Raw genomic sequence first — 25,061 nt, 5'->3', positions numbered from 1 at the left:
GGGTGGGCGGGGCGCGGCGCGGTCCAAGATGGCCGCGGTGTCGGTGTTCCCCGGCGTGCGGCTCCTCACGGTCGGGGACGCGAACGGGGAGATCCAGCGGCACCAGGAGCAGCAGCCGCTGCGCCTCGAGGTCCGCACCGGCCCCGACAGCGCCGCCATCGCCCTCTACGGCCGTGAGTGCGCGCGGAGGGCCCGAGCGGGGCGGGGGGCCCGGCGGGGGAGGGGGGTGAGGGGCTCTGAGGGGATGGGGGAGGGGCCCTGAGGGGTCACGGCAGGGGAGGGGCCCAGAGGAGGCCCCGAGGGGTCTCTGGGGATGGGGAGGGGGTCGGCAAGGGGCCCTGAGGGCTCCGTGGGGAGCTGGGGGGGCCCTGAGGGGTCTGTGGGAGATGGGGGGGGTGGGGGCGCTCGGGGGGGTGCGGAGGGTCCGGGGGGGGGGGGGCTGGGCCTGCAGGGGTGGGGAGGGGGCTGGGGCCTGGGGGGGGCTGGGCTGGCCTGGGGGGTCCGGAGAGGACCTCGGGGGTGGGGGGCTTTGAGTGCCCGTCACCTTTCGGGGGTCTCGGCGCCGCCCGGCCGGGGGCTCGGGGGGCAGCTCGGGCTGGGGCTGGGGGGGGGGTCCCCGTCCCCCGGCTTTTCCGGAGGCTACGGAAAGTTGATTCCCATCCCCCCCCCCCGCCCCCCCCTCCTGGCCACTTTTACCCGAAACGGCCCCAATTCCGTGACCTTCCCGGCCCCCGCCGTGGCTCGGGGGGCGCGGGGGGCGGCGGCGGCGCCGACTCCTCTTTGTCTGGGCGCACGGTCCCGGCTCTTCCCCGGCTTTGGGGCTTTTTCCTCCTCTTTTTTTTTTTTTTTTTTTTTTTTTTTCTTTTTTTTTCCCCCCCGGACCCGGCGATCTCCTCCTGCGCTTTGTGCTCGGGGTCCGCCGCGCCCCCGCCGGGATTCCCGCTGCTCCCGGGGCTGAGATCCGTACCGGGGGGCGACCCCCGGCCCCCTCCCCTCGGCGTTCATTAACGGGCGGGAATCATTAACGCGCGGCTTTGACACCGATGCGGCGAGCGGCGTGGGGGGGGGAAACTGAGGCACGTTGGCCGCTCCGAGCTCCTCCCGGTGCCGGCCCGGCCCGTTCTCCGCCGGGAGAGCCGGAGCTCCCCCCCCCCCGGAGCCTGCGGAAGCCGTTCCGGAGCAGCCTTTGTGCGCCGGGCCGGGGGCTCCGGGGGGTCCGGGCCGCCCGTGCGGCGTCTGCCGGAACATCTGCCGGTGCTTTCATCGCCCACAAAGAGCCGCGGCCCGCGGGGTTCCCGCTCCCGGCCCGGTGCAGGTGCTCCCGGTGGACGCCGCCCGCCGCTCGCGGTCCCTCCCGCAACTTCCCGGGAGGAAAAACGGGATTTTTTTGGGAAGCGGCTGGGTCGGTTTTTCCTGCCTCCCCGGGGCCGTTCCCGGCTCCGGGGGTGCCTCCCGGCATGGCTCCCGGTCCCCGGGACGGGGCCGACTCCCGGGATGGCTCCCGGGGCTTTTCCCAACTCCTGTGCCGATCCCAGCCCCTCCGCCCTCCTCCCTTGCACCCGCGGACCCCAAATCCCCGTTTCTGACGGGAATTCCGGCTGCTCCCCCTTCCTCCCCGCCCCGGGCCGTGCTTTAGGGAGCCCTCCCCCGCTGTAATTAGAGGTTAATTAGGTTAATTGTGCTTTATCCCGCTCTGTTGGGAGGGCTCGGGACCGGGGCCGGGGGCCTGGCCTGGCGCTCCCCTCACTTTTCTCTCTGCCCCCTCCCTTTTTCCTTTCATTCCACCCCATTTCCCTCCGTGCCCGCCCCGTTCTCCTTTCCCCTTCCCCATTCCCATTTCCCCCCCATTCCCATTTTCCCTCCCCCAATTCCCATTCCCCCCATTCCCATTTCCCCCTCCCCATTCCCATTTCCCCCCCATTTTCATTTTTCCCCCCCAATTCCCATTTTTCCCCAATTCCCATTTCCCCCCCATTCCCTTTTCCCCTCCATTCCCCATTTTCACCCCCAATTCCAATTTTCCCTCCCCATTCCCGTTCCCCCCCAATTCCCATTTCCCCTCCATTCCCATTTCCCCTCCATTCCCATTTCCCCCCTCTCCAATTCCCCTTTTCCCCCCTCTCCAATTCCCATTTTCCCCCCATTCCCATTTTCCCCCATTCCCATTTTCCCTCCATTCCCATTTCCCCCCCCATTCCCATTTTCCCCCCAATTCCTTTTTCCCCCATTCCCATTTCCCCCCCATTCCCATTTTTCCCCCCCAATTCCCATTTCCCCCTCTCCATTCCCATTTCCCCCCCTCCAATTCCCATATTCCCCCCCCATTCCCATTTTCCCCCCCATTCCCATTTTTCCCCCCATTCCCATTTCCCCCCCTAATTCCCATTTCCCCCCCTAATTCCCATTTCCCCCCCCCAATTCCCATATTTCCCCCCCCCAATTCCCATATTTCCCCCCCCCAATTCCCATATTTCCCCCCCCAATTCCCATTTCCCCCCCTCCCCATTCCCATTTCCCCCCTCTCCATTCCCATTTTTCCCCCCTAATTCCCATTTTTCCCCCCCAATTCCCATTTTTCCCCCCCCCAATTCCCATTTTCCCCCCCAATTCCCATTTTTCCCCCCCAATTCCCATTTCCCCCCCCCCCAATTCCCATTTCCCCCCCCCCCCAGATGAGGACGTCTGCGTGTTCAAGTGCTCCGTGTCGCGCGAGACCGAGTGCAGCCGGGTGGGGAAGCAATCCTTCATCATCACGCTGGGCTGCAACAGCGTGCTGCTGCAATTCGGGACCCCCACCGGTGCGAAGCCCCCCTGCATCCCCCCCACACTCCCCCGGGACCCCCCAATAACCCCCACACCCCCCACCCCTCCAGATTTCTGCTCCTTTTACAACATCCTGAAGAACTGCCGCGGCCACAACACGGAGCGCTCGGTGTTCAGCGAGCGCACGGAGGAGTCCTCGGCCGTGCAGTACTTCCAGGTGGGAATTCCCGCTCCTGGGGGGGGGTTCCCGGTGGTGGGGGGGGGCTCCCGGGGTGACAGCCCGTCCGTGTGTCCGGCAGTTCTACGGGTACCTGTCCCAGCAGCAGAACATGATGCAGGACTACGTGCGCACGGGGACGTACCAGCGGGCGATCCTGCAGAACCACAGCGACTTCAAGGACAAGGTCTGAGGGGCCGGGCTGGTTCTTGGGCTCCTTTTGGGGGGGGACCCGGCTCGCTCTGGGAGGCTCTGACTCGGTTTTTGTCGAGACTGGTTTAGGGGGGAAGCCTGGCTTGGGTTTTGGTGGGGTCTGGTTGAGGTTTGGGGCACCTGGCTCTGGTTTTTGGGAGATCTGGCTCGGTTTGGAGAAGGAATCTGGCTGGGTTTTGGAGGAGAATCTGGCTGGGTTTGGAGAGGGAATCTGGCTGGGTTTTAGTGGGGAATCTGGCTGGGTTTGGAGAAGGAATCTGGCTGGGTTTGGAGAAGGAATCTGGCTAGGTTTTGGGAGGAATCTGGCTAGGTTTTGGGAGGAATCTGGCTGGGTTTTAGGGGGGAATCTGGCTGGGTTTTAGGGGGGAATCTGGCTGGGTTTTAGGGGGGAATCTGGCTGGGTTTTGGAGGAGAATCTGGCTCGGTTTGGAGAGGGAATCTGGCTGGGTTTTAGGGGGGAATCTGGCTGGGTTTTGGGGGGAATCTGGCTGGGTTTGGAGAAGGAATCTGGCTAGGTTTTGGGAGGAATCTGGCTGGGTTTTAGGGGGGAATCTGGCTGGGTTTTGGGGGGGAATCTGGCTGGGTTTTAGGGGGAATCTGGCTGGGTTTTAGGGGGGAATCTGGCTGGGTTTTGAGGGGAATCTGGCTGGGTCTTGGGCAGGATCCAGCTTGGATTCGGGTGGGAATCCCGGCTCATCTTTTGGAGAACCTGCCCCGTTTTTTGGGAAGCCTGGCTTCCTTTTGGGACAAACCAGCCTGATTTTGGGGGTCTGGCTCTAGCTCCAGCAGCACAGCTTCATCCCAGAGCTGGAAGTTGGGTTGTTTCCCACATCCTTGGGGAGCACACCCGGCGAGGGGTGGGCCGGCCCCGCTGCTGCCGTTCCCACGGGATCAAACGCGGGATCAGCGCGGCTTTGGGCGCCCTGATCCCCGGGATCCGCTGGGATCCGGGCCCGGGTGAGCCTGGGGCTCCTCGAGGATCCCAGCCGCCCCCTCCCCTTCCCCAGATCGTGCTGGACGTGGGCTGCGGCTCCGGGATCCTCTCCTTCTTCGCCGCGCAGGCCGGGGCGCGCAAGATCTACGCGGTGGAAGCCAGCACCATGGCCCAGCACGCCGAGGTGAGCTGGGGGGGGGGGGCTCTCCATGAGCCTGGGGGGGGGGGGGGGGGTCCTCCCACGGCCTGACCCCATCCCCTTCTCCCCTTTTCCCTTCTGCCAGGTGCTGGTGAAGAGCAACAACCTGACGGAGCGGATCGTGGTGATCCCGGGCAAGGTGGAGGAGGTGTCGCTGCCCGAGCAGGTGGACATCATCATCTCGGAGCCCATGGGCTACATGCTCTTCAACGAGCGCATGCTCGAGAGCTACCTGCACGCCAAGAAGTACCTGAAGCCCAGTGGTGAGCGCCGGGGAGGGGGGGGGGTCCCCCGGGGGTCCCCAGGAGCCGCGGGACCCCCCCAGGCTCCAAGCTCGTCCCTCCCCCAGGGAATATGTTCCCCACGATCGGCGACGTGCACCTGGCGCCCTTCACGGACGAGCAGCTCTACATGGAGCAGTTCACCAAGGCCAACTTCTGGTGAGGCTGCACAGCCCCATTCCCGTTCCCTGTTCCCATTCCAAGTCCCCATTCCCAGTCCCCGTTCTCTGTTTCAATCCCCATTCCCATTCCCAGTTCTCGTCCCTGTTCCCATTCCCCATTCCCAGTTCCCATTCCCAGTCCCATTCCTAGTTTCAATCCACATTCCCAGTCCCCCTTCCTATTTCCCAGTCCCCATTCCCAGTCCCAGTCCCCATTCCCAATCCCCATTCCCCGTTTCCCATTCCCATTCCCCCATTCCCAGTTCCCAGTCCCAGTTCCATTCCCAGTCCCCATTCCCATTTCCCATTCCCAGTCCCCATTCCCCCGTCCCATTCCCATTTCCCATTTCCCAGTTCCCATTCCCAGTCCCATTCCCAGTTTCAATCCCTATTCCCAGTCCCCATTCCCATTTCCCAGTCCCCAGTCCCCATTCCCAGTCCCCATTCCCATTTCCCAGTCCCCATTCCCATTTCCCATTCCCAGTCCCCATTCCCCCGTCCCATTCCCATTTCCCATTTCCCAGTTCCCATTCCCAGTTCCCATTCCCAGTCCCCATTCCCAGTCCCATTCCCAGTTCCCATTCCCATTTCCCATTCCCAGTCCCCATTCCCAGTCCCCATTCCCAGTTCCCATTCCCATTTCCCAGTCCCATTCCCATTCCCCATTCCCATTCCCAGTTCCCAGTCCCAGTCCCATTCCCATTTCCCATTCCCAGTCCCATTCCCAGTTCCCAGTTCCCATTCCCAGTTCCCATTCCCATTCCCAGTCCCATTCCCAGTCCCCATTCCCATTCCCCATTCCCATTTCCCTGTCCCCAGTCCCATTCCCAGTTCCCATTCCCAGTCCCATTCCCAGTTCCCATTCCCAGTTCTGGGGTGTCCCACAGGTACCAGCCCTCCTTCCACGGCGTTGACCTCTCGGCGCTGCGCGGGGCCGCCGTGGACGAGTACTTCAGGCAGCCCGTGGTGGTGAGTGACTCCTGGGGGTCCAGGGGCCATCCCGGGGGTCCAGGGGCCGTCCCGGGGGGGCTTTGGGCGAGCCAGGAGGGTCCCAAAGCCGAGCCCACCCCCCCTTTTTCCCAGGACACCTTCGACATCCGGATTTTAATGGCCAAATCCGTCAAATACACCGTGAACTTCTTGGAAGCCAAGGAGGGCGACTTGCACAGGTGAGGGACGCCTGAGGGGGGGCCTGGGCGGGGAGGGGGGGTCTCTGCCCACCCCCCAGTAATTCCCGTTGTCCTCCAGGATAGAAATCCCCTTCAAATTCCACATGCTGCACTCGGGGCTGGTGCACGGCCTGGCCTTCTGGTTCGACGTGGCCTTCATCGGCTCCATGTAGGTGTGGGGTGGGGGGGGGTCCCCGGGGAGGAGCGAGGGGGGGCAGGGCCGGGTCTGACCCCCCCTCCTGACCCCCCGTGACCCCCCCCAGAATGACGGTGTGGCTCTCGACGGCCCCCACGGAGCCGCTGACCCACTGGTACCAGGTGCGGTGCCTGTTCCAGTCCCCGCTCTTCGCCAAGGCCGGGGACACGCTCTCAGGGACCTGTCTGCTCATCGCCAACAAGAGGTGGGCAGGGGGCTCTGGGGGGGCTCTGGGGGAATTGGGGGAGTTCTGGGGGCGCACAGGGGGTTTGGGGAGGGGATTTGGGGCAATTGGGGCGGCTTTGGGGGCACAGAGGGGCTTTGGGGGGGGATTTAGGGGAATTGGGGGAGTTCTGGGGGCGCACGGGGGGTTTGGGGTGGGGATTTGGGGGAATTGGGGGGCGCATGGGGGGTTTGGGGGGGGATTTGGGGGAATTGGGGGAGCTCTGGGGGCACAGAGGGGCTTTGGGGGGGATTTAGGGGAATTGGGGCGGCTTTGGGGGCACAGAGGGGCTTTGGGGGGGATTTAGGGGAATTGGGGGAGCTCTGAGGGTACAGAGGGTGTTTGGGTGGGGATTTAGGGGAATTGGGGCCACTTTGGGGGCACAGAGGGGGTTTGAGGGGGGTTTAGGGGAACTGAGGGGTGCATGGGGGGATTTGGGGGAATTGGGGGAGCTCTGGGGGCACAGGGGGTGTTTGGGGTGGGGATTTAGGGCAATTGGGACGGCTTTGGGGGCACAGAGGGGCTTTGGGGGGGATTTAGGGGAATTGGGGGGCGCATGGGGGGTTTGGGGGGGGATTTGAGGGGGTACCCATCTGGGGGAGGTTGGGGGAGGGCTCCTGCGGGGATTTGGGGGGAATAGGGGCAGGTTCAGGGGGCACGGGGGGGTCCCCAAGCCCCCTCCTCCCCACCCGTGGCCCGCTCCAGATCCGCTGCTCCCTCGGCACCTCTGGAACGGGGCCAGGAGCCGGGGGGGGCTCCTGGCCCAATTTGGACTGGGGGGGGGGTCTGGCCCAGTTTGGACTGGGGGGGTCTGGCCCAGTTTGGACTGGGGGGGGTCTGGCCCAGTTTCAGGGCTGTATTTATACCTGTGGGGGGGGGCACCCACGACCCAGATGCCCCTCAGGGCCATTTTGGGCTCTCACAACCCCCCCTTGGCTGCACTTTGGGGTCTCTGTGCCCTGCCCCCAGCTCCATTTGGGGGGTCCCAACCCCGCTCCAGGTGTTTTTTGAGGGGGGGGGGGTCTCACGGGCTGTCCCCCCCCCCCACCACCCCCCCAGACAGAGCTACGACATCAGCATCGTGGCCCAGGTGGACCAGACAGGCTCCAAGTCCTCCAACCTCCTGGACCTGAAAAACCCCTTCTTCAGGTAGGGCCGGGGGGGGGCTGCGGGGCCGGGGGGGACCCCCAGGACGGCCCCCCCTCCCCCCAAAAACCCTCACAACCCCCCCCTCCCCAGGTACACGGGCACGACCCCCTCGCCCCCCCCCGGCTCCCACTACACGTCGCCGTCGGAGAACATGTGGAACACGGGCAGCACCTACAACATGAGCACGGGCATGGCCGTGGCCGGTGGGTCCCGGGGGGTCTGGGGGGGGGTCCTGGAGGGTCCGGTGGTGGGGGGGGGGTCACCCCCCGGTTTTGGGGGGGGCTCTGACCCCCCCCCTGTCCCCACGCAGGGATGCCGGCGGCTTACGACCTGAGCAGCGTCATCGCCGGCGGCTCCAACGTGGGCCACAACAACCTGATCCCGTTAGGTGAGCCCGGGGAGGGGGCTCAGAACGAGAGTGGGGGGGGGGGGGGGGTCTCACAACCCCCCACCCCCCCAGCCTCACCGTGCCCCCCCACCCCCCACCCCACAGCCAACACCGGCATCGTCAACCACACCCACTCCAGGATGGGCTCCATCATGAGCACGGGGATTGTGCAAGGTACCCCCCGAGCCCCCCCACCCATAAAAATCCTCCGTGCTCCAGACCCCCTCCCTGACCCCCCCCCTCCCTCCCTGTGCCCCCCCCAGGCTCGTCCAGCGGCCAGAGCGGCGCCGGCTCCAGCACCCACTACCCCCTGAACAGCCAGTTCACCATGGGGGGCCCCCCCATCTCCATGGCCTCCCCCATGTCCATCACCACCAACACGATGCACTACGGCAGCTAAAGGGCCCCCCCCGGCTCCCAAAAACCCAGGAAAAACCAAAATCGGGGACCCCCCACCCCCCCCGCCCCGGGGGTCCCTCCCTCCCCCCTCGCTCCGTGCCGGACCCGGAGGGGATTTTTGATTTTTTTGGGATTTTTTTTTTTGTTGTTGTTGTTTTTGTTTTTCTCGGGGATGGGGCGGGGGGTGGTGGTGGTGGGGGGGGGAAGGTTCGTTTTTTTACCGCTCGGATTCCCGGGATGGGGTGGGGTGGGGGGGGGCGAGAATTCCCCCCCTCCATCGGGAATCCCCCCCCGGGATGGGAATCCCGCCGGGAACGGGCCTGAATGTCCCGAGAGCCGCGGGTTTGGCCCCGTTCGGGCCCGGGCCGGGTCCCCTCCCCCGGTGCCCGGCGGGGGCGGCGGCGGGGCCGGGCGGGGGCGGCCCCGGCCTGTAGGAATAGCGGATCTGGAATTGCTCCGGCTGTAGTCTGAATAAACGGGAGGGTTTCCACACTCGGGCCGCTCTGGGGGCTTCCCGGGGGGGGAACTGGGGGCTCCCAAAATCCCTGGGGGCTCCCGAAATCCCTGGGGGCTCCCAAAGTCTCTGGAGACTCCCAAAATCCCTGGGGGCTCCCGAAATCCCTGAGGGCTCCCAAAATCTCAGGGGGCTCCCAAAGTCCCTGGGGGCTCCCAAAATCCCTGAGGGCTCCCAAAGTCTCTGGGGGCTCCCGAAATCTCAGGGGGCTCCCAAAATCCTTGAGGGCTCCCGAAATCCCTTGGGGCTCCTGAAATCCCTGAGGGCTCTAAAAATCTCAGGGGGCTCCCAAAATCCCTGAGGGCTCCCGAAATCCTTGGGGGCTCCGAAAATCTCTGGAGACTCCTGAAATCCCTGGGGGCTCCTGACATCCCTGAGGGCTCCCAAAATCTCAGGGGGCTCCCAAAATCCCTGAGGACTCCCAAAGTCTCTGGGGCACGAATCGGAGACTCCCCGATTTTATTTGGGGTGGTGGAGCTGAGCGAGGTCTGGGGGGGTTTGGGGGGGTCCCCTCCATCCAGGGGGTCCCCCCAGCCCAGCCCCCCCCTCATGGTGCGGGGTGGGAAGCGTTGGAGGGGGGGATCCCCGCGGGAGCCCCCCCAGATCCCGGCGTGGAGAGCGGCTCGAAGAAATACAGCTGGGAAGGGAAAAGGGGGTCAGAGGGACTGGGGGGGTCCCCAACGCCCCCCAGGACCCCCTCAGGAGCATTTTGGGGTTCATTTTCCCCCTCCCAGGGCCATTTTTTGGTTTATTCCCCTCCCCAGGAAAATTTTTTGGGGTTTATTCCCCCCCCAGGTAAATTTTGTGGGGTGTCAGACCCTTCCCCATGTACATTTCAGGGTTTATTTCCCCCCCCCACCCAGGTCCATTTTTGGGTTTATTTCCCCCCCTCCCCAGGTCCATTTTTGGATTTCTTCCCCTCCCCAGGAACATTTTGGGGTTTATTCCCCCCCAGGTCCATTTTTGGTTTTTTTCCCCCCCTCCCCAGGGCCATTTTTGGGTTTTTTTCCCCCCCCCCCAGAGCAATTTTGGGGTTTATTCCCCCCCCAGGTCCATTTTGGGGTTTATTTCCCCCCCAGGGCCGTTCCGGGGTCCCAGCCCCCCCAGTTTGGGGTACCTGGCAGCCCAGGGCCAGCAGGGTGTGCAGGGCCAGCAGCGCGGCCCCCCCGGCCAGCGCTGGCCCGCGGCCACCGGCCCTGAGCGGGGGCCAGAAGGTGGCGGCCAGCGCGGCCCCGGGCACGGCCAGCGCGGCCAGCACTGCCCAGCGCAGCCAGGCCAGGGGCAGTGCCCACAGCGCCTGGGGAGAGAGGGCACGGGAACCCCAAAATAGCACCGGGGACCCCAAAAACAGCACCCAAAACCAGCACCCAAAATATCACCAGGGACCCCAAAATATCACCCAAAAACAGCACCCAAAAACAGCACTGGGGACCCCAAAATATCACCCAAAAACCGCACCTGGGGAGAGAGGGCACGGGAACCCCAAAATAGCATCGGGGACCCCAAAAACAGCACCCAAAAACAGCACCGGGGACCCCAAAATATCACCCAAAAACAGCGCCTGGGGAGAGAGGGCACAGGGCCCCAGGTCAGCACGGGGACCCCAAAATAGCACCTGGGACCCCAAAAACAGCACCCAAAAACAGCACGGGGCCCCAAATCAGCACCGGGATCCCAAAATAGCACCCAAAAACAGCGCTGGGGACCCCAAATTATCACCCAAAAACAGCGCTGGGGACCCCAAATTATCACCCAAAAACAGCGCCTGGGGAGAGAGGGCACGGGGCCCCAGGTCAGCACGGGGACCCCAAAATAGCATCGGGGACCCCGAAATAGCACCCAAATACAGCACCTGGGACCCCAAATTATCACCCAAAAACAGCGCCTGGGGAGAGAGGGCACGGGGCCCCAAGTCAGCACGGGGACCCCAAAATATCACCCAAAAACAGCGCCTGGGACCCCAAAATATCACCCAAAAACAGCACCCAAAACCAGCACCGGGGACCCCAAATCAGCACCGGGGACCCCAAAATATCACCCAAAACCAGCACCTGGGGACCCCAAATTATCACCAGGGCCCCCAAAAACAGCACCCAAAAGCAGCACCTGGGGACAAACATCACCTGGGGACCCCCAAAAACATCGCCCAGGGATCCCAACAATAACCTGGGGCACAAAAACACCCCACGGCCCCCCAAAAACACCTCAGGACCCCCCAAAAACACCCCAGGGCCCCTCCCACAGCGCCCCAAAGACTGGGACCCACCCAAAACATCCCAGGAACCTTCCCAGACACCCCCAAAACACCCCAGGGCCCCCAGAAACACCTCAGTACCCCCCAAAAATACCCCAGGGCCCCCCAAAACCACCCCAGGACCCCCCAAAACCACCCCAGGACCTCCCAAAAATACCCCAGGACCTCCCAAAAACACCCCAGGTCCCCCAAAAACACCACAGGACCTCCCAAAACCACCCCAGGACCTCCCAAAACCACCCCAGGACCCCCCAAAAACCACCCCAGGACCCCTCCCACCCCCCCCGGCGCAGCCCCCCACTCACGGCCGCGGGCACGAGGGCGCTCAGCGAGTAGCCGTGGGCACAGAGGGTCTCCAGGAGGCTGAAGGAGCCCCCCGAGCCCCCCCGGGCGCGGCGCAGGCACCCCCAGAGCCCCAGCGGCACCAGCGCCGCGTAGGAGAACACCAGGGCCAGGGCCGCGGGCACTGGGGGGGCACGGGGGGGTCTGTGGGGGTCCCTGAGACCCCCCCATAGCCCCCCTGAACCCCCCCTGAACCCCCTGCCCAGCCCATGGGCATGGGGGGGGTTTGTGGGGGTCCCTGAACCCCCCTGAGTCCCTCCCTGAACCCCCCCTGAACCCACTGAGACCCCCCCATAACCCCCCCTGAGCCCCCTGCCCAGCCCAGGGGCACTGGGGGGGCACGGGAGGGGTTTATGGGGGTCTCTGAGCCCCCCTGAGTCCCTCCCTGACCCCCCCCCTGAGACCCCTCCCCGACCCACAGGCACTGGGGGGGCACGGGGGGGTTTGTGGGGGTCCCTGAGCCCCCCCCCCCCGACCCAGGGGAACAGTCCCAGGTTGGGCCCAGACCCCCATTCCAGGGTGGGGGTGGGTCAGGGTCACCCCAAAGCCCCCCAAATCACCCGGGGAACCCCCCCCAGGGACCCCCCCAAATACCCCCAGACCCCCCAAAATACCCCCAGGGACCCCCCAAAATACCCCCAGACCCCCCCAGGGACCCCCCAGACCTCCTCAAGGACCCCCCAAAATACCCCCAGATCCCCCAAAATACCCCCAGACCCCCCCAGGGACCCCCCAGACCTCCTCAAGGACCCCCCAAAATACCCCCAGATCCCCCAAAATACCCCCAGACCCCCCCAGGGACCCCCCAGGGGCTCCGCGCCCCCCGCGCCCCCCCTCACCGAGGTGGAAGCGGGGCCGGTACCGGCGCTCGGGGCCGCCCCGGGCGGAGCCGAGCTGGGACAGGTCCCCGGCGATGGCCAAGGCGAGCGCCAGCGTGGCACAGATCCAGAACGGGCCTGGGGGCGGCGGGACCGGGCGGGACCGGGAATGAAACCGGGAATGAAACCGGGAATGAAACCGGGAATGGAACCGGGGCGGGACCGGGACAGAACCGGGAATGAAACCAGGGCGGGACCGGGACAGAACCGGGGCGGGACCGGGAATGGAACCAGGGCGGGACCGGGAATGAAACCGGGACAGAACCGGGAAAGAAACCGGGAATGGAACCGGGACAGAACCGGGAAAGAAACCGGGAATGGAACCGGGACAGAACCGGGAATGAAACCGGGAATGGAACCGGGACGGGACCAGGAATGAAACCGGGAATGAAAGCGGGACAGAACCGAGGCAGGACCGGGACAGAACCGGGAATGGAACCGGGAATGAAACCGGGGCGGGACCGGGAATGGATTCGGGACAGAACCGGGAATGGAACCGGGACAGAACCGGGGCGGGACCGGGAATGAACCGGGAATGGAACCGGGAAAGAAACCGGGAATGGATTCGGGACAGAACCGGGAATGGAACCGGGAATGAAACCGGGGCGGGACCGGGAATGGAACCGGGAATGAAAGCGGGACAGAACCGGGGCGGGACCGGGACAGAACCAGGGTGGGAGCAGGATGGGACCGGGAATGGAACCGGGATAGAACCGGGAATGGAACCGGGGATGGGATGGGAGGGAAATGGCGCTGGGACCAGCACCGGGACCAGACCGGGGCAGCACCGGGACCGGCCCCGCTCCCGCCCGTCCCTCACCGTACAGGTCGGGGTTGTTGCGCAGCCGGTGGCGCACGAAGTTCTTGCCCGGTACCGGCACCACCGAGGCCTTGATGCGCTCCAGCACCTGCGGGGACGCGGGCAGGGCTCAGCCGGGGCCGCTCCCGGTGCCGGTTCCCGGTTCCCGGTGCCGGTTCCCGGTGCCGGTTCCCGGTGCCGGTTCCGTACCTGCCGCGTGTCCACGTCGAAGAACGCCTGGTAGTACTCGAAGGTCCAGAAGCCCCGCGGCTGCCGCTGCCCCGCCAGGAGCTGCGCGGGGTCACACCGGGCCGGGGTCAGTCCCGGCCTCCGCCCGGAGCCCCCGCGGCACCGGGAGCGCCCCGGGACCCCCGACCCACCTGGGCCGTGTCGGCATCGTCCCCGTCCTCGGGGGGCTCCGGCACCGGCACCGTCACGGAGCCTCCCGGCGGCGGCTCCGGCGCCTCCTGCGAGTCTGAGGGGACCCGGGGGGTCATGGGGAGAACGGGCACCGGGGAACGGGCACCGGCACCGGGACCGGGACCAGAACCGGCACCGGGGCAATCACGGGACTCACCGTGAAGCCGGGGCTCGTCCATGTAGGAGCCTCTCGCTGCCGGGACGCGACAGGCCGGGTTGTGAGGAACCGTCGGTACCGGCCGGAGACCGCTCCGGTACCGGCTCGCTCCAGGGACCTCCCCAGACCCCCCCCCAACCCGGGACCCTCCCGGTACCGACCCCGCTCTGCCGATAAAGACCCCGGCCCCGGAGACCCCTCCGGTCTCGCCCCCGCCCCCAGGGGCCCTCCCGGTACCGTCCCGGTACCGCCGGTACCGCTCACCGCCGGCGCCGCCGACGTGGACTCGCCCCCCCCCGCGCCCCGGCCGCGGTGGTTCCGCCCGGTCCGTGTCCCTCCCGGCCCCGCCCGTCCCGCGCTCCCGCCGCGGCCGTTCCGCCCCGCGATGGTTCCGGGCATGGCGGCCGAGACCCCCGGGGGGGGGAGGGGGAGACCCCAGACCCCCCCAAAACCCCCCCAACACCGGGACCCCCCCAGAACCCCTAAAACCCCCCCGGACCCCTCCCCAGTACGCGCAGAACCCACCCGGGATCTCCCAAACCACCACAGCGGGGACCCCCCCCAAAAAAAAATCACAGACCCCCCCCCCCAAATCACAGACCCCCCCCCCCAAAAATCACAGACCCCCCCCCCCAAAAAAAATCACAGACCCCCCCAAAATCCCCCCAGGACCCCCCAAAACCCCCCCAGACCCAAAACGACCCCTCCTCTCTGTCCCTTCTCCTCTTTATTGGAGCCGCTGGCGGGAGAAGGGGGTGACAATGGGGGGGGGGGGTTGGGGGGGGTCACCCCCGCCCCCCCCGCGAGTTTTTTTGGGTTTTTTTTGGTTTTTTTTTTTTTTTGGGGGGGGGTTTCGGGGGTCCCCCCTCCCCACAATTCCCGGGATTTTCAGCGCCGCCGCCGGTACAAAAATAAAAGCTCTGCACGACCCCTCCCCCCCCCCCGCGCAGGGTGACCCCCCCCCAAAAAATGCTACAGCAGGGCCAGAAATGGGGACCCCCCCCCCAAAAAAAAAATCAGAATTTTGGGGTCAGACCCCCCCCCAAACCCCCCAAAATGGGGGGGGGCACCCCGGTATTGCTGCAGCTCGGGGGGGGCGGGGGGACCCCCCCCCAAATTTGGGGGTCCCTGTGCAAACGGGGCAGATTTTGGGGGTCCCGCCCCCCCCCCAGCCATGGCTTTTGGGGACCCCCCCCCCTCCTTTCCTTCCCTGCTGCTCTTGGGGGGGGGGGGGGGGGAATTTTCTGCCTTTTTTTGTCTTTTCGCGTTTTTTAAAAAATAGAATAAAAATTCCCCTCCTCGGACCCCCCCCCAAAATAAACCCTGAAATTAATTCAATCAAAATGAACCGAATAAAATACTCCAAATAAAATAATAATAATAAAATAATCCGAATAAAATAATCTGAATAAGATAATCTGAATAAAATAATAATAATAATAAAATAATCCAAATAAAATAATCTGAATAAAATAATCCGAATAAAAGAATAATAATAAAATAATCCGAATAAAATAATCCTAATAAAAGAATCTGAATAAAATAATCCAAATAAAATAATCCTGATAAAATACTCCAAATAAAATAATAATAAAATAATCCCGATAAAATAATCCGGATAAAACCATCCTGATAAAATAATTATAAAAAATAATCCTAATAAAATAATCCTGGTAAAATAATCAGGATAAAATAATCCTAATAAAATAATAATAAAAAAATAATCCTGATACAAATATTCCAATAAAATAATCCTAATAAAAATAATCCAGATAAAATAATAAAAATAATCCAGATAAAATAATTCCAATAAAATAATGATTCAGATAAAAATAATGCTGATAAAATAATCCTGAAAAAATAATCACAATAAAAATAATCCCGATAAAAAGAATCTCGATAAAATAATGATTCAGATAAAAATAATTCTGATAAAATAATTCGGATAAAATCATTCTGATAAAATAATTCTGATAATTCTGATAAAATCATTCCCAGTAGAAATGATTCTGATCAAATAATCCCATTAAAACAATTCCGATAAAAAAATAAATCAAAATAATTCTAATGAAAAAAATTTCCATTGGAATTATCCCGGTAAAACCATCCCAATAAAAAAATCCCAATAAAAGAATTCCAATAAAAATAATCCCAATAATTCGAGCCCAATGCAGGCAATTCTCAAAAAAGAATGTCAGAAAAAAGAATAATTCTGCAAAAATAAAGCTGATGAAAATAATTCCAATTAAAATAATTCCAATAAAGATTTCCAGTGAGAACAATTTAAAAAATTAAAAAGAAATAATAGCAATAAAATCATTCTGATGAGAGCAATTCAATTTCAATTAAAAAATTCCAATTAAAAAATCCAGTAAGAATAAATCTCATTAAAAAATAATCGAAATTAAAAAAAAAATAAAAATAAAAATAAAAATAACCCCAACGGGAAAAAATTCCAATAAAAGTGATCCAAGTGGGAAAAAATCTCAAGAAAAATGATGTCAATAAAAAGAATCCCAAATAAAACTAAAAAAGAAAAATAAAAAATAATCCCAATAAAAATGACCCAAATAAAACTAAAAAAAATCAAAATAATTTTAAAATCCCAATAATTAATACTAAATAAAAAGAATCCCAATTTTAAAAATCCAATTTGAAATGAGAATAAATAAAAATAATCCCACTTAAAATAAGAAATAATAATAAATAAATAAAAGGAATCCCAATAAAAATCCAAATGAAAAATAACAATAAAGTAATCCACATAAAAAGAATCCGAATTAAAATTTTAAAATAATAATCAATAAAAACAATCCAAATTAAAAATAAAAATGAATAAAAAGAATCCCAATAAAAAATTCATAAGAACCAAGGAAAAGGATCCAAATCGAGATAAAAAGAAATAAAAAAACCCCAAAGTCAGGGAGAGCGATCCGAGCTCGGCCCCTCCCCCCGCTGCCCCGGGGGGGGCTCCAGGCGGAACCGGGGCGGTCCCGGGGGGGTTCCCGGGGGGGTTCCCGGGAGGGGCTCGAAGTGGAACCGGGGCGATCCCGGGCCGGTTCCCGGGGCGGGCTCCGGGGCGGGCTCGAAGCTGAACCGGGGAGTTCCCGGGGCGGTTCCCGGGGCGGTTCCCGGTGCCGGTCCCGGTGCCGGTGCCAGGGCGGTTTCCGGGCGGGGCTCGAAGCTGAACCGGGCGGTTCCTGGGCCGGTTCCCGGTGCTGTCCCCGGTGCCGGGGCGGTTCCCGGGCCGGTTCCTGGGGCGGTTCCCGGGAGGGGCTCAAAGCAGAACCGGGCGGCTCCCGGGGCGGTTCCCGGTGCCGGTCCCAGGGGGGTTCCCGGGGCCGTTCCCGGTGCCGGTGCCGGTCCTGGAGCGGTTCCCGGGAGGGGCTCGAAGCAGAACTGGGAGGTTCCCGGGGCGGTTCCCGGTGCTGTCCCCGGTGCCGGGGCGGTTCCCGGGGCGGTTCCCGGTGCTGTCCCCGGTGCCGGGGCGGTTCCCGGTGCCGGTTCCGGGCCCGGCTCGGGGCTCTGCGGCGCCCGCAGCCGGAACCACTCGCGGTTCTCGTGCAGCGCCCGCAGCATCTCCCGCGCGTCCGGGTGCACCAGCTCGGCCCAGGCCTCCCAGAGCGGCTGCACCACGAAATCGATGAAGCCAACCTGGGGAGGGGACAGCGCTCAGGGACAGCACCGGGACAGCACCGGGACAGCACCGGGACAGCACCGGGGACAGGGACAGCACCGGGACAGCGGGGACAGCACCGGGACAGCGGGGACAGCACCAGGGACAGGGGACAGCACCGGGACAGCAGCGGGACAGCACCGGGACAGCACCGGGACAGCGGGGACAGCGGGGACAGCACCGGGACAGCACCGGGGACAGCACCGGGACAGCACCGGGACAGCACCGGGGACAGGGGACAGCACCGGGGACAGCGGGGACAGCACCGGGGACAGCGGGGACAGCACCAGGGACAGGGGACAGCACCGGGACAGCGGGGACAGCACCGGGACAGCACCGGGACAGCACCGGGACAGCACCGGGGACAGCACCGGGGACAGGGGACAGCACCGGGGACAGCGGGGACAGCACCGGGGACAGCGGGGACAGCACCAGGGACAGGGGACAGCACCGGGACAGCACCGGGACAGCGGGGACAGCGGGGACAGCACCGGGACAGCGGGGACAGCACCGGGGACAGCAGGGACAGCACCGGGACAGCACCGGGGACAGCAGGGACAGCAGAGGGGACACTGGGGACATCAGGGACATTGGGGACATCGCAGGGGTTTGCACCTGTGGTTTCTTGCTGGTGGCACTTGTCACTCCTGGGGCTGATCCCGCTGTCCCCCCAGGTGTGCCCAGGTGTGCCCAGGTGTGCCCAGGTGTGCCCAGGTGTCCCCCCAGCTGTGCCCAGGTGTGCCCAGGTGTCTCCCCAGGTGTGCCCAGGTGTGCCCAGGTGTCCCTCACCTGTGATTTCTCCACCGAGGCGCTGTGCTTGTTGCACATGGGGCTGATCTCCCACTGTCCCCATGTCCCCCAGGTGTCCCCAGGTGTGCCCACTGTCCCCAGGTGTCCCCCCAGGTGTGCCCAGGTGTCTCCCCAGGTGTGCCCAGGTGTCTCCCCAGGTGTCCCCCCAGGTGTGCCCACGTGTGCCCAGGTGTCCCCAGGTGTCCCCCCAGGTGTCCCCTAGGTGTGCCCAGGTGTGCCCAGGTGTGCCCAGGTGTCCCCAGGTGTCCCCCCAGGTGTCCCCTAGGTGTGCCCAGGTGTGCCCAGGTGTCTCCCCAGGTGTGCCCAGGTGTGCCCAGGTGTCCCCCAGGTGTGCCCAGGTGTGCCCAGGTGTGCCCAGGTGTCTCCCCAGGTGTGCCCAGGTGTGCCCAGGTGTCCCCCAGGTGTGCCCAGGTGTGCCCAGGTGTGCCCAGGTGTCTCCCCAGGTGTGCCCAGGTGTGCCCAGGTGCCCTCACCTGTGATTTCTCCACCGAGGCGCTGTGCTTGTCGCACATGGGGCTGATCTCCCATTGTCCCCAGGTGTGCCCAGGTGTGCCCAGGTGTCTCCCCAGGTGTGCTCAGGTGTGCCCAGGTGTGCCAGGTGCCCTCACCTGTGATTTCTCCACCGAGGCGCTGTGCTTGTCGCACATGGGGCTGATCTCCATGCCGCGCTCCCGCTCCCGGTCGCCCTGGCGGAAGAACTCCTCCATGATCCGCTCCGTCCACTGCCGGTACAGCCCCAGCGGCTTCGTGGGGTTGCTCAGGTCGGCGCAGTGCACCATGTTCCGCAGCACCTGGGGACGGGGTGTCACCTGGGCCACCTGGGCCACCTCGGGGACAGGGATGTCAACCAGGGCCGCCCTGGGCCACACGGGGCCACCTCAGGGCAGACAGGGCCATCTCGGGCCACACGGGGCCACCTCGGGGACAAGGATGACACCTGGACTACCTCAGGGGCAGCCCGGGCCACCTCGGGGACAGCCAGGACCCCCTGGGCCCCTCACAGCCCCCAGCGCAGCTCAGGGACCCTCAGGTCACCCAGGACCCCTTGGGGACCCCCCCAGGAGACCTGGACCATCCCCAGGATCCCCTCAGGCCTCCTTGGGGACCCCCTGGACCCCTTCAGGACCCCCAAGACCACCCCAGGACCCCCCAGGACCCCTCGAGACCCTCCAGGACCCCTCGGGGACCCTCGAGACCACCCCAGGACGCCCCAGGACCCCTCGAGACCACCCCAGGACCCCCCAGGACCCCTTGGGGACCCCCAAGACCACCCCAGGACCCCTCGGGGACCCTCGAGGACCCCCACGACCACCCCAGGACCCCTCGAGATGACCCCAGGACCCCTCGGGGACCCCCGAGACCACCCCAGGACCCCTCGGGGACCCTCGAGGACCCCCACGACCACCCCAGGACCCCTCGAGATGACCCCAGGACCCCTCGGGGACCCCCGAGACCACCCCAGGACCCCCCAGGACCCCTCGAGACCACCCCAGGACCCCACAGGACCCTTCGGGGACCCCCAAGACCACCCCAGGACCCCTCGGGGACCCTCGAGGACCCCCACGACCACCCCAGGACCCCTCGAGACGACCCCAGGACCCCTCGGGGACCCCCGAGACCACCCCAGGACCCCCCAGGACCCCTCGAGACCACCCCAGGACCCCTCGAGACCACCCCAGGACCCCCCAAGACCCCTCGAGACCACCCCAGGACTCCTCGGGGATCCCTCGAGACCACCCCAGGATGCCCCAGGACCCCTCGAGACCACCCCAGGACCCCTCGGGGACCCCCGAGACCACCCCAGGACCCCCCAGGACCCCTCGGGGACCCTCGAGACTATCCCAGGACCCCTCGGGGACTCCCAAGACCACCCCAGGACCCCCCAGGACCCCTCGGGGACCCTCGAGACCACCCCAGGACCCCTCGAGACCACCCCAGGACCCCTCGGGGATCCCTCGAGACCACCCCAGGACCCCTCGGGGACCCCCGAGACCGCCCCAGGACCCCTCAAGACCACCCCAGGACCCCTCAAGACCACCCCAGGACTCCCCAAGACCCCTCGAGACCACCCCAGGACCCCTCGAGACGACCCCAGGACCCCTCGGGGACCCCCCCCAGGCCGTTTTTGGGGGGTCCCCCCCACACCTGGATGCGGTCGGTGTAGTTGTCCAGCAGCAGGACCCCCGAGCTCGTCACCTTCTTGGTCTCCACCATGGTCTTGAGGTCAGCCAGGAGGCTCATGTGCTTGGACATGTCCGTGGCCAGGACCTGGGGGGGGCAGGGGTCAGCAGCACCCCAAACTCGGGGGGCTGCGGGGGGGGCTGGGGGGGGGGGGGTCAGCGACCACCTGGGGCAGGGCTGGGGGGGGGCTTTTCGAGGCGTTGAGGGGGAATTTTGGGGGTTTTGGGGGCTGTTCCTGGGGTGCTGACCATGTGGATGACCGTCAAGCAGAGGGCGCTGGGGCTGGTTTTGGGATTTGGGGTTTTTTATGCAGGGATTTGGGGCTTTGGGCATGGATTTGGGTTTTTGGGCAGGGATTTGGGGTTTTTGGGCAGGGATTTGGGGTTTTTGGGCAGGGATTTCGGGTTTTTGGGCAGGGATTTGGGGTTTTTGGGCAGGGATTTGGGGTTTTTGGGCAGGGATTTGGGTTTTTTGGGCAGGGATTTGGGTTTTTGGGCAGGGATTTGGGGTTTTTGGGCAGGGATTTGGGTTTTTTGGGCAGAGATTTCAGGTTTTTGGGCAGTGATTTGTGTTTTTGGGCAGGGATTTGGGGTTTTGGGCAGGGATTTCAGGTTTTTGGCAGGGATTTCAGGTTTTTGGGCAGGGATTTGGGGTTTTGTCAGGGATTTGGGTTTCGGGGTGCTGACCATGTCGATGACCATCTGGCGCAGGGCCTGGGGTGGTTTTGGGCAGGGATTTCAGGTTTTTGGGCAGGGATTTGGGGTTTTTGGGCAGGGATTTGGGGTTTTTGGCAGGGATTTGGGGTTTTGTCAGGGATTTGGGTTTCGGGGTGCTGACCATGTCGATGACCATCTGGCGCAGGGCCTGGCGCTGCCGCCGGGACAGGTTCTGGAAGATGTCGCAGTCGCGCTCCTGCAGCAGCTTGAAGCCCACGGCCAGGTGATGGTTCTCCAGCACCGACTCGTCGTTGTAGAGCAGCGCCAGCTCCGAGTCTGGGGGCACCGGGAGGGACCCCCGGGACCCCTCAGGGTACGGGGAGCAACCCCAGAGCCCCCCAGGGCACAGAGAGGGACCTCCAGGACCCCCCAGGACATGAGAAGGGACCCTCAGGGTATGGGGAGGAACCCCAGGACCCCCTGGGATATGGGGTGAGGGACCCCTGGGACTCCTGGGACATGGGGAAGGGACCCCCAGGACACGGGGAGGGACCCCAGGGACCCCCAGGCCAAGGGGAGGGACCCCCAGGACACGGGGAGGGACCCCAGGGACCCCCAGGCCAAGGGGAGGGACCCCAGGACACGGGGAGGGACCCCAGGACACGGGGAGGGACCCCCGGGACCCCCAGGGCACAGGGAGGGACCCCCAGGACACGGGGAGGGACCCCCAGGACACGGGGAGGGACCCCCAGGGACCCCCAGGGCACAGGGAGGGACCCCCAGGCCAAGGGGAGGGACCCCCAGGACACAGGGAAGGACCCCCAGGACACGGGGAGGGACCCCCAGGCCACAGGTAGGGACCCCCAGGACACGGGGAGGGACCCCCAGGACACGGGGAGGGACCCCCAGGACACAGGGAAGGACCCCCAGGACACGGGGAGGGACCCCTGGCACTCACTGGTGTTGATGAGGAACTGGTTGGACACCCCGGGGTGGTCGACGTCGTGGATGGCGGCGGCGAAGAGGGCGGCCAAGACCTCCAGGTCGGTGAACACGTCCTGGGGTGGGGGGGAGGGACACCCTCAGACCCCCCCCCAAAAACCCAGCGGGTGCCCCCACCCTTACATGGGTCCCTGTGTCCACTTGCAGTACCCAATTATGGGTGCCTTCACCCCAAAATCACACCCAGAACTGCTCCCACCACCCATTTATGGGACCCCCCCCACCCATTTGCAGGACCTCACACCCATTTACAGGACCCCCTACCCATTTATGGATCCCCCACCCAATTATGGGTCCCATCACCCATGTATGGGACCCCTTACTCATTTATGGGACCCCCCACCCAATTACGGATCCCATCATCCAATTATGGATCCCACCACCCATTTATGAGTCCCCCCACCCATTTATGGATCCTATCACCCATGTATGGGACCCCTTACTCATTTATGGGTCCCACCACCCAGTTACGGATCCTCTCATCCATTTATAGGACCCCCCACCCATTTATGAGTCCCACCACCCATTTATGGATCCCACCACCCATTTATGGATCCCCCTACCCATTTATGAGTCCCACCACCCATTTATGGACCCCCCACCCATTCATGGACCCCCCACCCATATTTATGGATCCCACCACCGAATTACAGGTCCCATCACCCATTCATGGACCCCCCACCCATTTATGGACCCCCCACCCATTCATGGACCCACCACCCAATTACGGATCCCATCACCCATTCGTGGGACCCCCCACCCATTTACAGGACCCCCCACCCATTCATGGACCCACCACCCAATTACAGATCCCACCACCCATTTATGGACCCCCCACCCATTCATGGACCCCCTCACCCATTTATGGACCCCCCACCCATTTATGGATCCCACCACCGAATTACAGGTCCCATCACCCATTCATGGACCCCCTCACCCATTCATGGACCCCCCACCCATTCATGGACCCCCACCCATTCATGGACCCCCCACCCATTTATGGATCCCACCACCCAATTAGGGATCCCATCACGCATTCGTGGGACCCCCCACCCATTTACAGGACCCCCCACCCATTCATGGACCCCCCACCCATTTATGGATCCCCCTACCCATTTATGAGTCCCATCACCCATTTATGGATCCCACCACCGAATTATGGATCCCATCACCCATTCGTGGACCCCCCACCCATTCATGGACCCCCCACCCATTTATGGATCCCCCTACCCATTTATGAGTCCCATCACCCATTTATGGATCCCACCAGCCAATTACGGATCCCACCACCCATTCATGGACCCCCACCCATTCATGGACCCCCCCACCCATTCATGGACCCCCCACCCATTCATGGATCCCCCACCCAATTATGGATCCCACCACCCATTCATGGACCCCCCACCCATTCATGGACCCCCCCCCGTTTACGGGTGCCCCCGCCGGGGGCCGGGGCTCTCGGGGGGGCTCACGTCGAGGGCGGGGGTGGCCAGCAGGACGTGCGTGGACTGCAGCACGTCGGCGGCGTGCAGGCTGTTGTGGTAGGCCACGTCGGGGTGGTAGTGCTGCTCCAGCGCCCGCGCGTAGCCCAGCAGCGCCCGCTCCGGGATCCCGAAGGTGCGCACCAGGTCCCGCTCCTGGGGGGGCCACGGGGGCACGGGGGGGGGTCACCGGGAACGCGGTGCCAGGGGCGCACCCAGAGCACAGCAAAATACAGCAAAATACAGCCAAAATACAGCCAAAATACAGCCAGAATACAGCCAAAATACAGCCAAAATACACACAGAATACAGCAAAATACAGCCAAAATACAGCCAAAATACAGCCAAAATACACCCAAAATACAGCCAAAATACACACAGAATACAGCCAAAATAGAGCCAAAATAGAGCCAAAATAGAGCCAAAATAGAGCCAAAATACAGCCAAAATACAGCCAAAATACACACAGAATACAGCAAAATACAGCCAAAATACACCCAAAATACAGCAGAATACAGCCAAAATACACCGGGAATACGGCCAAAATACAGCCAGAATACACCCAGAATACAGCAAAATACACCCAAAATACAGCCAAAATACACACAGAATACAGCCAAAATACAGCCAAAATACAGCCAAAATACAGCCAAAATACAGCCAAAATACAGCAAAATACAGCCAAAATACAGCCAAATAGAGCCAAAATGCACCGGGAATACGGCCAAAATACAGCCAGAATACAGCCAAAATACAGCCAAAATAAACCCAGAATACAGCAAAATACACCCAAAATACAGCCAAAATACACCTGAAATGTGGCTGAAATAGACCCAAAATACACCCAAAATACACCGGGAACGCACCCAGAATGCGCCGGGAGCGCACCCAGAATACAGCAAAATACAGCCAAAATACAGCCAAAATAGAGCCAAAATACACCCGAAACACACCCAGAATACAGCCAAAATACACCGGGAATGCAGCCAAAATACAGCCAAAATATACCCAGAATACAGCCAAAATAAACCCAAAATACAGCCAAAATACACTGGGAATGCGGCTGGAATGTGCCGGGAGCGCACCCAGAATACAGGAAAATACAGCCAAAATACACCAGGAATGTGGCCAAAATACAGCCAAAATACACCCAGAATACGGCCAAAATACAGCCAAAATACAGCAAAATACACCCAGAATACACCGGGAATACGGCCAAAATATACCCAAAATACAACCAAAATACACCCAGAATATGCCCAGAATACACCCAAAATACACCGGGAATGCAGCTGGAATGCGCCGGGAGCACACCCAGAATACAGCAAAATACAGCCAAAATACACCAGGAATGTGGCCAAAATACACCCAAAATACACCCAGAATACACCCAGAGTACAGCCAAAATACACCGGGAATGCAGCCAAAATACACCCAAAATACACCCAAAACACCCCGAAATGCACCCAAAATACACCCAAAAGACGCACTCATCAGTGGGGAGGGGGTCAGGGTGTTTTTGGGGTCCGGGGGTGTTTTTGTTGGGTGTCAGGGGTGTTTTTGGGGGTCTGGGGGTGTTTTTGGCAGCAGTTTTTTGGG

The 25,061-nt window shown here is 61.8% G+C and overlaps 3 protein-coding genes across 5 annotated transcripts in view; 1 reads left to right on the top strand and 2 right to left on the bottom strand.

Annotated features, from left to right (window-relative positions):
• The first annotated feature begins 3 nt into the window (after positions 1-3).
• Positions 4-8,429, top strand: CARM1 (coactivator associated arginine methyltransferase 1). 2 transcript variants are annotated; one of them, XM_053933060.1, is made up of 16 exons: positions 4-173; positions 2,673-2,798; positions 2,874-2,980; positions 3,063-3,167; positions 4,201-4,311; positions 4,412-4,589; positions 4,676-4,766; positions 5,656-5,737; positions 5,852-5,937; positions 6,017-6,106; positions 6,201-6,338; positions 7,416-7,505; positions 7,596-7,708; positions 7,816-7,893; positions 7,999-8,067; positions 8,157-8,429. In XM_053933060.1, the coding sequence occupies exons 1-16, from the start codon at positions 29-31 to the stop codon at positions 8,291-8,293; spliced, it is 1,746 nt and encodes a 581-aa protein (XP_053789035.1). In that variant the 5' UTR covers positions 4-28; the 3' UTR covers positions 8,294-8,429. The 2 variants fall into 2 exon arrangements, with proteins under 2 accessions (XP_053789035.1, XP_053789034.1); XM_053933059.1 differs by having other exon boundaries at positions 7,816-8,067.
• Positions 8,430-9,248: 819 nt separating this feature from the next.
• Positions 9,249-13,800, bottom strand: YIPF2 (Yip1 domain family member 2). Of its 2 annotated transcripts, none has more exons than XM_053933063.1 (8): positions 13,657-13,800; positions 13,460-13,554; positions 13,290-13,370; positions 13,106-13,188; positions 12,242-12,358; positions 11,366-11,526; positions 9,924-10,103; positions 9,249-9,443 (listed from the first exon to the last, which is right to left on the bottom strand). In XM_053933063.1, the coding sequence occupies exons 2-8, from the start codon at positions 13,474-13,476 to the stop codon at positions 9,354-9,356; spliced, it is 729 nt and encodes a 242-aa protein (XP_053789038.1). In that variant the 5' UTR covers positions 13,477-13,554; positions 13,657-13,800; the 3' UTR covers positions 9,249-9,353. The 2 variants fall into 2 exon arrangements, with proteins under 2 accessions (XP_053789038.1, XP_053789037.1); XM_053933062.1 differs by having other exon boundaries at positions 13,101-13,188; positions 13,657-13,797.
• Positions 13,801-14,366: 566 nt separating this feature from the next.
• Positions 14,367-25,061, bottom strand: part of PDE4A (phosphodiesterase 4A) — a 16,207-nt gene continuing 5,512 nt past the window's right edge. Inside the window, exons 2-7 of the mRNA XM_053933013.1 lie at positions 23,454-23,618; positions 21,938-22,037; positions 21,161-21,315; positions 20,288-20,410; positions 18,751-18,933; positions 14,367-17,310 (exon numbers count right to left, since the gene is read on the bottom strand). Coding sequence (XP_053788988.1) covers positions 16,576-17,310; positions 18,751-18,933; positions 20,288-20,410; positions 21,161-21,315; positions 21,938-22,037; positions 23,454-23,618 — 1,461 coding nt within the window. The 3' untranslated portion in view covers positions 14,367-16,575. The remainder of the gene's footprint in view (positions 17,311-18,750; positions 18,934-20,287; positions 20,411-21,160; positions 21,316-21,937; positions 22,038-23,453; positions 23,619-25,061) is intronic.

Source organism: Vidua chalybeata, assembly GCF_026979565.1.
Source record: "Vidua chalybeata isolate OUT-0048 chromosome 33 unlocalized genomic scaffold, bVidCha1 merged haplotype SUPER_33_unloc_1, whole genome shotgun sequence".
Taxonomy (NCBI): Eukaryota; Metazoa; Chordata; class Aves; order Passeriformes; family Viduidae; genus Vidua; species Vidua chalybeata.
This window is presented reverse-complemented; position numbering and strand designations above follow the sequence as displayed.